Source organism: Ambystoma mexicanum, chromosome 4q (genome assembly GCF_040938575.1).
Source record: "Ambystoma mexicanum isolate Mex_15411 chromosome 4q, UKY_AmexF1_1, whole genome shotgun sequence".
Classification (NCBI taxonomy): domain Eukaryota; kingdom Metazoa; phylum Chordata; class Amphibia; order Caudata; family Ambystomatidae; genus Ambystoma; species Ambystoma mexicanum.
In genome coordinates, this window is record NC_090928.1 from 136,937,973 (window position 1) to 136,951,914 (window position 13,942).

General features: G+C 42.5%; 1 protein-coding gene across 1 annotated transcript in view; it reads right to left on the reverse strand.

Annotated features, from left to right (window-relative positions):
- LOC138467549 (maestro heat-like repeat-containing protein family member 1) overlaps positions 1–13,942 on the reverse strand; it is a 796,923-nt gene that overhangs the window by 305,965 nt on the left and 477,016 nt on the right. Inside the window, exons 10-11 of the mRNA XM_069607658.1 lie at positions 9,797–9,943; positions 9,149–9,241 (exon numbers count right to left, since the gene is read on the reverse strand). Of these exons, the coding sequence (XP_069463759.1) occupies positions 9,149–9,241; positions 9,797–9,943 (240 nt within the window). The remainder of the gene's footprint in view (positions 1–9,148; positions 9,242–9,796; positions 9,944–13,942) is intronic.

Genomic DNA, 13,942 nt, shown 5'->3' on the forward strand with positions numbered 1-13,942 from the left:
CTATTAGAGGAAAAAACCTCTAGCGGAGATTTAATAGGGGGAGTACCATATTTCCCATTACCCTCTAGGTAAGTAGCCTCTTTTAGGGTAAGCAGAGATTCAGTAGCAATAGCTATAGAATCATCCATCGTTAAAGCAGGTAGGGGTGGCTTAGAATGTGATTGGGCAGGGGTTGGGTGATTAGAGTTCACCCTACTGATATTAGTGTGATCCAGATATACTATAGGCTATAGAGGCTGCTAGACGCTCTTCCTGTGCATCTATGGAAATATATTTTTTTCCATGAAAGATGCAGCTATTCTTAACTGGTGTACGTAGGTTAATGATGTTAAGTGCCTCGGACCTATCTCTAGAATGAATTTGGGCCTAGGCCAAGGATTTTAGAAAGGAAGAATCCTGGGAAACATCCACTGATGTGAATTGTGGGATATCCAGGGAGGCAGGTATGGAATTGACTGGTTGGATACAAACTGGTGTAGCAGATGAGAAAGCCCTTTCAGCAGAAGGAGCAGAATCAAGGGAAACCTCCATAGCTGCCTGGCTCCAAAGTCCCTTTCGTGTCATTCAAATGTGACAAGAGCCTGTAAGAAAGAGAATAGGAGAACCAAAAGAATAACAGCAACCTTAGATTTAGGATAAGAGAGTGCAGACAAACTTATAGACTGAGTTTTAATATGTACAAATTACAGAAAAAATATCATATGATGCAATCTATAGTACAACCAACACGAATATTTAAAATGCACTGAACACCGAGAGCAGCTTAAAACACATCAGACACTGCCCAAAAGCACCCTTAAAAAGATGTGGTTCTCTGTCCAACAATCAGAGTAATATAAGTACATGTATTGTACAAAAAATGTTCTTTGTTCTCAAAAATGAAATCAAAAAATTAATAATGGTTCCAAAAGAGCAGCGTAGACCAGAGGAGAGACTCAGTCTCAGGGTAGGGAACGCCCGACAGCTTAAGGAGCTTCCAGAGTCTGACTCTCCCCCCCTTACCCTGAAGACTGGTAATATTAAGTTAAAAGAAGTATCAACTTGAAATCCTCGTCTGAATAACTCACGGGGTCACTGCACATGCACAGGTCACAGCACAGCAGCGGCTCCAGCCCTTACTGCCTCCAGGGCTTAACGCCGCAAGGGTGGTTGTGCCGTCGCTGTATGCCTCGCCGATGGTCACGTGATCATGCACGTGACACAGCTAGTCCCCGCCTCCTCCAGGAAGCGAATCCGATCTCCCGATACAGCAAGAGCTCCAAACTGCTCGCAGTGCTGTTGGGAGATAAGTGGCTGCCAGCAAGTAGACAGAACTGAAAGCACAGCGTTCCTTCAGACCAAATAACTACTTATTTGTATTATAGCATTATAGTTTTCAAACAAAAAAAGTTTTTTATATACTTTCTGCCACCATGGAATAAACAACATCAAGATTTTTTCTATTTCTTTTTTCCTTTTTTGCCTGACTGTTTATTTTAACTGCAAAGGTGCTAACATAACTGAGATATTTTAGGATACTCAACAAAGAAACCAATTGAATTTATTTCACTATTTGGGCTAAATCACAATTCTGTTAGCGGTCTTTTGGAAACCCATTGTATGTATATTGTTTGGACCCCCACCAAAAGCTGCGTCACTAGGGTTAAACTCCTCCTTTTTGTTATTAATATTGGAAAGCAGTCTGACCTCCTCCCCATATTCCTACCATTTGCCTCTGCAAGGAGCTGCCATGTCACCTTCCCCTCACTTTGCCAGTGTCAAACTATCTCTCTCTCACAACACACTTGCTTGGTTATCAGGTTGAGTACCATCTCAACCTTCACTCTAGCGCAGGGGCTCCACACAGTGCACCCTGCTGGGACTTTTGCCCATTGGGAAATGAACAGCGTTTAATCAGGTGATTGGGGCACAGGCCAGAATTCCGGGTTGTTTCTCCCAGAATTTTAACCCAGTGTCTCTAAATGGCCACATGCTCATCTTCTGCAGAGCACACAGCCACAGGCCTCAAATGAATTCCTGCACCTGCCCAGCCACATTATCTGGTTTTGTGGCACTAAGCTAAATGTTCTGCAAGACTGGTGCATTGAAGTGGTGATTATGCCCTTTTAAGAAACCCGGGCGTAGGAAAAACCATTCTGAAATGGATAACTGTATAGATACAAGTTCAGTTACATGTATGGGTGATATTACTGAGGAAATTCGGACACCCAAAGGGCTTAAAGAAGGTATTATTTTGCACCCCTTCTTTTCATGCAATATGTAGCAGATGTACCGGTAGCCCCGAACTCGGCCAGATCATAGCCACCGTACTTGGCATTACAGTCATACAGCTATTGTCATATGCAAATGGTAGTGTTCTCGTGGGCCAAACCTCGTTGGTTCTTCAAATGCCCCTAGAACCCCTGGAGAGCTTCAATACCTAAATCCATTAGCCAGTAATCTAATAAGCAACCCTAGGCAACAAAGTTAGAGACAGGATGTATTTCCTTAGAGCTGTTCCGAAATGGACAGAGAAACTGGCTTAATAGCATCTTTCAAAAAAATGTGACCCCTGAACACTGCAACCTCTGTGTTTTATTAGGATTTAATAAAAAGGAGCTACTGCCATACCACCTATTCCTTTATCAGAGAAAATCTAAATCTATGATATTGACTAGAAAATGGAAACAGAGTTTAAATAACTGTTTTTTTTTGTTACTTAGATTAAACTAGTGATGGTATCAAAAGGTTCCATCTAGGCAGGGCAGTCTCCTCCACAATGAGCAACGGGGCACCGACCGGCCCCATTATGGAGGTGCCAAAGCCAGAGCCTAATGAAAAAATCAGCACACCCTCACCCCTCTGCTGCATGCTGAAGCTGACTTCAGCATGCAGCAGAGGAAGCATTCCTCGGTTGACCTGTGTTTTGGGGGGAACAAGGTTTTCCCTGGGGTGCAGTAACCGAGCTCCGTATGGCCAATGAGACATGTAAGGCTGGGGTGTTTTCCCTCCCCAGCCTTGCATGGCCCTCTGACCGAGCTAACTGGGGTGCTGCACCCTTACAATTCCCTGAGGGCCTGAGGCAGGCAGTCCCTGCTGCTCGCCTGCACTCTGCAATAACAGGAAGCACGGACAAGTGGTTGATTGACACCTCTCCGTGCTTCCATCCTGGAGAGTTGCAGGGAGGGCCTTCCGGAGAAGCTGAGCGGGATCCTGTATCTGAGCTATGTGTATGCATGTGTGTGTGTATGTATGTAAGTGGTTGTCTATATGTGTGAGTGAGGGTGTGATGCTTGAATGGATTTGTGAATGAATGTGAATGCATGAGTGTATGAATGGGGAATGTATGTAAGTGAATTTTCTTTTTTTTTTTAAATCAGAATGAATGTTTGAATGTGTGCATGCAAGGGGATGTATGGGTGCTTGGCTGCTTGTGTGATGAACAGGGTGTAATGCTTTTAAATCAGCACGTGCATGAATGCAAATGGTTGCTAAATGTGCCAGTGGATGAATGCTGATGATTGCATGAGTGTAAGAATGGGTAAAATGTGACTGAACATATGTGTAACTTACTGGTAACCTGCATTACTCCTAGTACCACCCTTCCTCCTCACAATACTTATGCGAGTTCACCCACCTCACAAGTAAGTAATTGGACGAGAAAAAGGGACATGGAGGTAACGAATGCTGGTGAATTTGAGAGTGAATAAATGCTGATGATTGCATGAGTCTATGAATGGGGAGAGTAAACGAGTGAATTTTCTTTTTCTTTATTTAATCAGAGTGAATGTTTGAATGCGTGCATGTGGGGGCTTTGCGGGTGCATGACTGCTTGTGTAATGAATGCGCATGAATGAGTGCACATGTGAATGAGGAGTAGATTCTGTGTGTGAATGATCGGTAAATGTGTGTGTCTATTGTGTGCATGTGTGTGCTTGTGTTTGTGTTTGCTGAGCTGGGCCTCTGATTTTGACAGGATGAGGCGGGAGGGAGGTGAAGAGTGTGCCGCATTTTTTTTAACTGAGCATCTCTGATAAGAGAGAGTGAGGTAACGTGGGTAGATTGGCATTTTGGTGCATCCAGTCTTGTGATTTCTTACTGTGAAATGACATTTCTTTTACTGCATCTATGCTAAAGCAAGCATGAAAAGTGTTATTATGTAGCTTGACTGGCATTTTGGTGTAGCAAGTTTAGCTATTTCTTATTGCGGAAATACATTTTTTTACTGGGCATCTGAGATTTTTAAAAAACATGATACATTTTGTTAAATAGCGGGACTGGCATTTTGGTGCTTCCAGTCTTACTGTGGCTTGGCATTTTTGACTGGGCACCTATGATAAAGAAAGCATGATAAGTGTTATGTGTTATTGCTGCAGACATGCTCTATTATTGGGGCATGGCATTTTTAATGGCAAAGATACTGGCATATATTTGCAGAACCAGGACGGACATGTTCTCTTATAGTATAATTACTGGCAGTATGCACAAACTAAATATGAGTATGTTCTTATAAGGGAATACTGGTATACATCGGTAGAGCCAGGATGGAAATGTTTGGCCAGCACCAGTGGGAAAATGTTTTTTATGCTGGCATATTTTGTGGGGAAAGGCATAATGAAAATGCATTGGGAAATGCTCCTTTGCACTGTTGGTGGCTTGCATCTATTGGAATTGTTCATGGTGACCCTAGAAAAGTGAATGCAAACTGTCTGTAATTTTTCCCACTTTGGTCACAGAAAATATGGTTTTCAATTAACCATTTTCAACCATTACTCAAAAAGAAATTATAAGGGGTAGAACCCACCCAAAACCCTGCTCGAATAGTTCAGGCTCTCTCGCTACGCTAGGTCGCTCTTGCGTATTTGTGGAAAATATTTACTCCCCATCAATTAAAACATTCACCAGCCGCCACTGAATCTAGGACTTAAGTTTGACCCTCACTTATACTGAAAGGGGCATATCTATGCCTAATCCTGAAGGGTCCAGGCTGTCTGCTGAGGTATTAATAACTTATTCAGTAACCTGGGATCACGAATTATCCCTGCATTATTAATGACCTATGAAATACAGGCCTCATCTTGCTGCTTTCTTGGCTGGAATACTTCAAAGAAACAAATCTCATAGGCCTTGAATAGGGGCTGAAAAGGCAGTTTACAAAGGCAATGCAACAAACACATGAATAATTAAGTAAATAAAGGGAATGCAAGAATAATGGGCATGTGGTGTTCTCCCCAAGCAGAAACCCACATATTGAGAGATCTGTTTAAAGAGGACTTGGATCCTGCAACTACTTTTAATAAGCCATCCCAAAGCTCGCAACTGTTTACACTGACTACGTTAGATCTAAACGGATCTACATCATCTGATACAATTTCCCATAATTCCTCACCAAGAAGCAAGTGACTCTCACTTGGATGTGTACTGCTTCCATGCCTGTCAGAGGATGGATGAAAGTGCTGCTGTGGTGCAACACGAAGGAGGAGAGATCCGAAACCCTTATACAAACTGGTTCCAAATCCTAAGTATTTATTGGTCATGGTTTGCATCATTTCTGAGAAACAACCTGGGCTCTGATCATTAACAGTTTATTTGATGCATAACCTGGATTTGGTAATGAGGCATGTCGATAAGGTCGGACTTGCAGAGGTATTTGTTTGTTGTACCGATTCTATATATACCAATAATGGCAGAGAGATGTTAGGATGATGTGCAGTTTTGCACTGGAAGACATTGGGGGTCATTACGAGTTTGGAGGCAGCCATGGCGCTATTAGCGCCATGGCTGCCTCCAAACCCGGGCCCGGTCCGGTCTGACTGAATGGGGACTTACCGGGTCATTCCGACCTTAAAGGACCCGGTAAGTCCCCATTTAGTTAACCATTCCCCATTCCCATTTGAGCCCCTATAGGGCTCAATGGGAATTGGAAAGGCGCTAATAACGGGCCCGCAAATTGCAGGCCCGTTATTAGCTCCAAGGTCCCTTAACGGGACCCGCAGAGAACGACTGGTCAGACCATCCGTTCCTTCTGGGACCCGCTAAGGGACCTCGGAATAGGGCAGTAAGTATTTACCGGCAAAGTCATCATTACCGGTGACCATTAACCCTTACCGCCCAACTCGTAATGACCCCCATTGTTTAGCACGACTTGTGAAAGCTGCCCAATGTCTGACCATACAAACAATGCACTTTATTTACAAGAACTGCGTAGTATGCAAACTAGGACAATGTCCTTGAGCTTCACCCTGCACCTGTTATGCAGACTGACAATCGAACGGGTATGGCAGACGACCCCTTAGGTAAACAGGAAGTGCACTCTGTGCATGCTGGGACTCTAAGAGGTTGAACATGAATGACTGATCTGCCCTGATTTGCTACTAGTATTGATAATAATCACTTATGGTTTTGAGGTGGCATATAAGCGCCACTTATATGCCAAAACGATTGCACTGGAGTACACCTCTAAGAGGCCGATGACATGTGGAAAGGAACACTTCATTTGTGGGTGCTGTTTGGTTATTTACTCACCTGTTCACTGCCAATGGCTGTGCTAATCTTTATGGCCATTCCCACCCAGTTTCTGCCCCTCCCCACCCAAAACACACACCCTAGGATCGATTTAAGCTAGCTATATCAAGCAGTGAAATCACACACTGGCCTGCCAGCATTGTTTTTGAAGCTGTCTGCTGAGAGTTAATGGCTTCACTGCAGTTGTAAATGTACTACTGGTGTAATAAACATGTTTAACCAATTGACCCTTGAGCAATTTGATTTGCATCTGTTCTTTGCCTGGAAGGCCTGTTAAAAACAACAATTGGACAAAGTCAACAGTTTTGGTTTGGGTTTAGGTATTAGTCACACACTGCTACCATATGTCCAGGTAATCATACCATTTTCCAGCCTTTGCCATCTTAAGCCAGGTAGTACCACTATGGCAGTGCCTGACGAATGTCTACCACATGCCAACACAAAAGCCCAACCTGTTGGCTTTGCAAATGCTTCTTTTAAAAATCACATTACCTAAACAGTAAGCCCCTAAGCTGCTTTACAGGGTGGGTAGTTTACAGCTATAAGTATCCCAGGGTCATGTTCGCGTTGAGCTCCGGGATCCTGGGTTACTAATAGGGGGAGGACATTGGCCAGGTGGCAAGAGCGCGTATGAGAACTGTTGCCGGGATCAGAAAGAATGGATGGAATAGCATCAGATAGCAAGCTGGCGTGCATAGACGTGAGGCGGCGATGTCTAAGGGCGTTATAACTCTGATTCAACGCAGAAGGGTGGGAGAGGGAAAGGAGTGGTGCCTGAGGAAGGCTTAGAATGATAAGAGACACTGGTGTGCATGTGGTGACGGGGGCTGTGTGTGGTTTAAGGAACCTGGAGCCGTAGGACTGAGGGAAGAGGACACCACAGAGTTGATCCGGTAAGACCCGCCAATCAGCCAATGGAAATGGCCATTCATAGAGAATAGTGCCCTAATGCACTTTAAGGTTTGAACTCTTTGTGAATCGATTGATCTATTTCAAGTTCTTCCTACAATAGTAACTTTTTATGAATCAAAGAGGGCAGTATAAAGTCTTAAGCCTAGAATCACAAAACGTTTTCCAATGGGGTTTTGCCGTTATGAAACGCTTCAGTGAATTAGGCCTATAATGTTACAATGACTCACACGACAATAAATTAGTACTGTGTGAGAACCGTTTAGCAAATAAAGTTTTGATGATTTATACATGAAATAAAAAATACTGTCTGGGGGAGCGGGTGGATAACACTTCACCAGAGTAAGGTTCTGGAGGACCAGGCTCCCCACTGGCCAGTGTTGTCATCGGAGATGGCTTGTGATCTTTGCTGTCACCCATCCTGCTGAATGTGTCACTTTTTCTCTGCCTGCGGTTCCGCCCTTCTATATGGAATACCTTAGCCCTAACCCTGCCACTGTCTACATGAACGAAGAGAAAAATAATAATCTTGCATCATGGCAATATGGTAATATCAAAATGGCAGCAAACAAAAACCAAATTATTTAACATCATTTTCAGTCTTTTTCTTTTTCATAGGTAGAACCGGGATGCTACACAAATGCCTATGGTGCAAAAATGATGTTACGTCATTTGTTGGCAAAACTCGTTTTTTATCATGCATAGTTATTTATTTATTTATTTTTTGAATCCTTTTTTTTTATTTTATTTTTTCTATATTGAGGGCCAGGGATTTCTAATACCCCAAAGTAAACGCTCAAAACCTACCACAATTCCTAAAAATAACCCTTTGCACCAACATGGTTTTTATGCTCCGTGTGTAATCAGAATTGTGATGCTGCTACAGCAAACAGGCGGGTCACAAAAGAACACGCTGCAAAAGCAATGTTGCGTTATGTTTTTCGGAGAAAAATATGTTTTTCAGTGCATTTGGAGTGTATTGGCAATAACTACTGAGTCATTTTGGTGGTCATGCATTTACATTACCAAAACAATTAAATATCCCAAAATCTACCACACGGGCTAGAAATAACCCCTGAGTACCCATACATATATCATGCATACAACAAATGAGGTTGTTCATAGTGGGAACATTCTCCGGCGCTCCCTCCTTCTGACCCAAGCATCCCCCACCCCAGTATCTCTGGCTTTCACAAAATGGCTGATCCTATCATAGAGAGTTCCCTATGATGTACTTGGCCGTGCACCAGAGAGTATCCTGCAACCTTTACAAATTAAGTACATACATGTAGCACACAGGTGGAAACACAATCAGTGCCCTAGATATGGTAGACAAAAAGAGCCCTCACGGACAACATTCAACAACCCTTCTGTGTAGTTCTGGCTCCTACATAACCGTTGATTCTATATTAGAGTCTTCACCGTGATGTTCTTGGGCATGCATCGCGCATCGCAGAACAAATGATTGGCACCAAGGCCCCTATTTTCAGACCTGAAAATGGAAATGTAATCACTCTGGATTGAATCACTTTAAAAGTGTCACAACTATGAATGGCCTCTGAGCATATATTTACTTGAACTTTGGTTAAATCATACATCTTTTCTGATGTGTTTCAAGGAAAGTTTGAAAAATGTCTCTTCTCTGCCAACATTTCTGTAAGAACTTAACAAGTCTCTAGTCCCTAGAGAGTCTCACTTAATTAGACTGGAATTAGATTGTGAAGCAGAAACCTACCGGGCGATGCAAGGCAGATAACAGCGCGGGCAGATTCGGTTTCAGTTCCCCACATCCCTTGGTGGTGACAACCTTGATGATGTGAACCAGGGGCTAGAGTTAGAAAGTTATGAAATGACAATTAGAGGAAGAGAACTGGGGAAAACCCCTGTAACTCATGCCTTGCATTCTTGCTGAAGCCACAAGATATTATAGGTCTGTATTGGTCTCTTTCTATGTATTTCGACAGGTTAGTGGAGGAATTATTGACCGCAAAGGAATCATTTGGCGTGGGCTCTTCCTTTCTTCTACTGGCTTCTCATAGACAGTAGAGTGACCTGGATGCAATGCATAACAGTCAATGTGCAGCTCCAAAGAGAGCGGGCAGGTTTCAGGTATTGAACTGGATAGCGTGGTATATTGTCAGGTTGTCCGCTAAAACATATTTAGTCAATTCCGGACATTCGTTTGCCAGGCTTTCATTAACTGTCATCTGCAGTTCTTTGTAATCTACACATTTTTCCCTGCTCTCAAAGCATCCCTTGGTGACATTCATCCCACAGTAGACTCCTGAAACCCTCCTCACTACTACGATTTCATTTTATTGTGATTATTTGTAGCAAGTTGCAAGGTTGTGTGATCAAATGACATCTCAGAGCCTAAACCCACCTTGATCAGTTGAAATGACATGGTGACAGGCAACCTCTGCTGCAGGATCCTCAGCTCCTTGGTTACCCACAGAATTTCTTCATCAAGGTCTTCAATCGTCAAGACGGGGGCCAATGTCCCCAGGGTAATGATAACTTCCACATTAATCTGTGGGAAAAAATGGAGGACACATATAATTGATAGAGGCGGGTGCAAGAACCACATGACAAAGTTAGGTGAGAAATGAAAGCTAATGTCACAGAGACGATTTGTCTATGTTTATCGTCACCTGCCAGAACACTTGGTAAACAATATATTTGTTTAGGTGTTTTCAAAGTGTTAGTTTGTGTAACAAGTGTTGTGTGCTAAGGGCTATATGCTAAAGAATATGTACTGCACATGCTATGTGCTGTGTAGGGTAATACATGGAATACTTACATTGAGTATTAACATGAATCACTAACATGCATTACTAACATGTAGCCTTAGGGACTGAAAGGAGGTGAGTTTGGGGTACTAACATCTAATATAGGGGTGGTTGTGACACAGACTCTCATAGTGCTGACACTGCATCAGGCACACGAGCAACACACTGGCTGATCATTGCCAGTTTCAGAAATAATTCAAAATTTAGAGTTGACATCAGTCCTTTGCAAGGTAGATTGTGTGTAGTCAAGGGCCTTGAAAATAAATACTCATTTCTCAGACAAAGCAAGTGTAGGGGGAGGATGGGGGAATGTTTAATTTCTCTGATTGAGCTACAGGAAGAAACGATGAGCAGGAAAGCAGCTTAAATTTTGCCTAAAACCATGCGGCGTGAGTTGAACTAGAAGGGGGTGAATAGATGCTAGAAGGCACTGGAATGTGCTTGAATGTTGCGACATGTGGTAAAGTTGGAAGTGACTTTGTGAACGGGGAAAGATGGTAACAGCTAACATCACCAAATAGGGGGGGAAAGTTGTTCAGAATCCTTATGTGATATACCAGAAAGGGCTGGATTGTGGAGAAGAGATATAAATGTATGTGAGAGGCAAGGAGTTTTTATTTTCTAGCTGGACTTTTGACTGAGTGCGTCTATTGTCTTGAGTTGGCTATAACATTAAAACTTGGCTGGGCTTTAAAAAACTCTGACTTGTAGCAAGGCATAAGGGTTTTTTTTTTGCCGACTTCTGAAAGCGATCTGGGGCTTTCCTGAAAATTAGCACCAAGGACCTTGGACGGGGGTGACCAACGAGCTTTTGCCACCTCTGTATTGAGTGAAAAAACTGTGCCGGCTTGTTTGGTGTGCTGCCCTGAGTACAATTGAGAGACAGAGGGCTTGAAAATTGCTGAGGTCTGTCTGCGAGCTGACGATATCTGTGGGTAGCTGGCAGCGCATCTGAGTTCAGAGCAGCGCAGTGTCCTGGGATCCTGTCAGCTGGAAGGTGGAAGGTGAGGCTGCTGCTGTGTTTAACCCAGGTTGCAGGCAGACCGGACTGGCTGGGTTCGCCAGAGTCACGAGTGAAATGAAGTCAAACTTTCAAAGGTGCCCAGTAATTAAAGTAGTTGGCTGAATCTAAATTAGTGTTGGGGGTTGGTTGTTCTGCTAAGCAGGAGAGTCCATAATATCTAATCCCATACTAACCCAACCCTAGCTAAGGGGTACACGGGAATTGAAGCTATATCTATAATGCATGTGCTTTCAAGGCCAAAGTGCCAGCTAGGGTGTCTCTCGGTAAAAGGAAATCACTTATGTATGAAGTGCTGCGCTCATCCACAAACAACAGTATATTAGTTTTCCTTCCCATCAAAAGTGTTTTTTCTGTCTTCTAAATATGTTCAGTACAAATTTATCAGTAATGCTTCTATGCTCATCACTATACCAAAAGAGATAGTTTGATTGTCTACATGTTTTATCTGATGAATACATATAAAGGTACCTGAGGACATAATTGTGCAAGTGTGTGGTCGTGTTTACTGAGTCTGGTTTGTATTGTGCAGCCTGTCCAATATTTAGTGTTACAAGAACATGGCGTGTGCCTCGTGCAGTACAAAGCTTGCTGGTGTATAGCTAAAGATCCCATAATATAACAAAACTGTGGCAACAGAAAAGGGTCCGGAATTTATCTAACACAGTTGCAAGTCTGCTGACAGAGCTTTGCACAGTCAATCTCATCCATTGACACATTGTTGGCGAGGGTACATAAGGTATTTATTTTGGCACGCTCAATTATAACAATCAATTTGTCTATGGGTTTTCAGATAGGCAAGTATGGAAAATATATAGGTGCAAAGGTACCAGGTTTGGCTATGTTAGGAGGCAGGCGTTCCTCTTGATAGATAGAAGCTTAGTAGTAGAATACCTATATAAAATGTGACTGTGCTACATCCTTCAATGTTGACTTGGGGCGTATTTAACGCTCTTAAATTAACTTATTTTTTTATTTTTCAGACCATTCTTTTAATCTTTGGCAGTACATATTTTATTTTGTCGAACACATAACATCCTTTGCATTAAGGGCTAAATTGCTTCATTATTTTAACTGTAAACATATACATGTACATATGCACATTATCACTCAAGAGATACCTGATGTGGGGTGTGCAAAGCATTGCAAACAAAGAGCAAAACCATGTGCAAAATACAAAACCCAATGAATAAAGTGCAAAGTCAAATTGCTCAAAGCTTCATAATTGGCTCTGGAATTGGTTTTCTAATTGGCTCCATAATTGGCTCTGGGGAGTACACTCCTTCAATGTGTACCATTAGGTTGGTTCTAGCTATATGAATTGTTCAATTTATAAATCTTCCGTGCCAAATAGAAATTGGAATCAGTAATGTAACCCAGACTCTACGAGTCAATTTGGGGACCCATTCATGGTCGAAGTAATATTACAGCTCTTTCCTGTGGCACAGCTCTATTGGTAGCTATCATTTGAATATGCCTGTCAAGCTGTATGAGTGAAAGCAAGGGTGTTTGTTTAACTTCCTATATTTTTGGGGGCATACTTTCCTGTTTCTAGGGAGTAAAAGTGTCTGATTCTCTATATGAAGGACTGATTGGCCACATATTCTTTGTAGGTGATTAATAGGATTTTGAACTTCACCCTGTCCTACTGAGAGGCAGCGGAGCTCTTTCACAGCATGTGTTACATAATCTTTTCTTTTCAAGTTGAATCTGGATCCGGCTGTTTGGGTCTGGATTCTTTCAAGTTTTTGTGGTTTCTTTTTAGAAGCACCTCCATAAGGGATGGTAAGGTAATCTGAGAAGGGCAGCAGCGCAAGTGACCTCTAACTGATGTTTGGGTTACAGGATCATGAGTGAAGAGTTGCTACTTAGGACAGCACGGTAAAGGAAAGGTCCAAGACAAATATGACACGTAGGTTCATTACTATCACTAATTGAATTTGGGCTGCTCCTAGGATTAGAATAGTGGCCATTCAAAAGATATGAAGTTCTGTTTCTAGCTTTCGGCTCCACGGCCTCTTATCTCACCCAGTTCACACATGTAGATATTGGTCCTTCTGCCAAAGATCCGAGGTGTCATGGGCAGTTGTGGAATGTGTCCCTATTCCCGGGTTTATTCTCCTGAATGTGGTCGATCTGAGTGATAATCATATATATTTCGAGCTAGACTGCTGGTGATGGATTACCTGGGACAGTGGCTGCAGGGTATGTTAAAGAGAAGCGGATATAACCTACACCCATGTACTGTTTCCATCAACTTTGCATCATTGATTATCTCCCAGAGGCCATAACAATGGCACACTTGCCACTCTAAAAAACATATCACATGGCATAATAATTTATAATGATCAGAAGGTGCAGCCATTTCTAATTTGCTATAGAAAGGATCTTAGCTGATTCTAATTCAGGTGGAAAGGATCAGGTCCAATCTCAGAAGCTTCCTCACGTAGCTTCCCAACTCTGTCCTAGGCGAAGAACGACCAATGTGCTGATTGGCCATGTTTAAATTAGACAGGGAGTCTAGCAAGGAAGTCTGAAAGATTTTGATGCTTTGTTTTGTCCTCACTATTCAAAATCTCGTTAGGGAATTGACAATTGGAGATGAGTTAAAGATAGAACAGTCATCCTTAATTTGGGATGGTAGTTTGTTTCAATAAGAACAAGGTTATAATTTTGTGCACAAGGCTGCAGGGGATGTTGAAGGGATATATTTGTAATC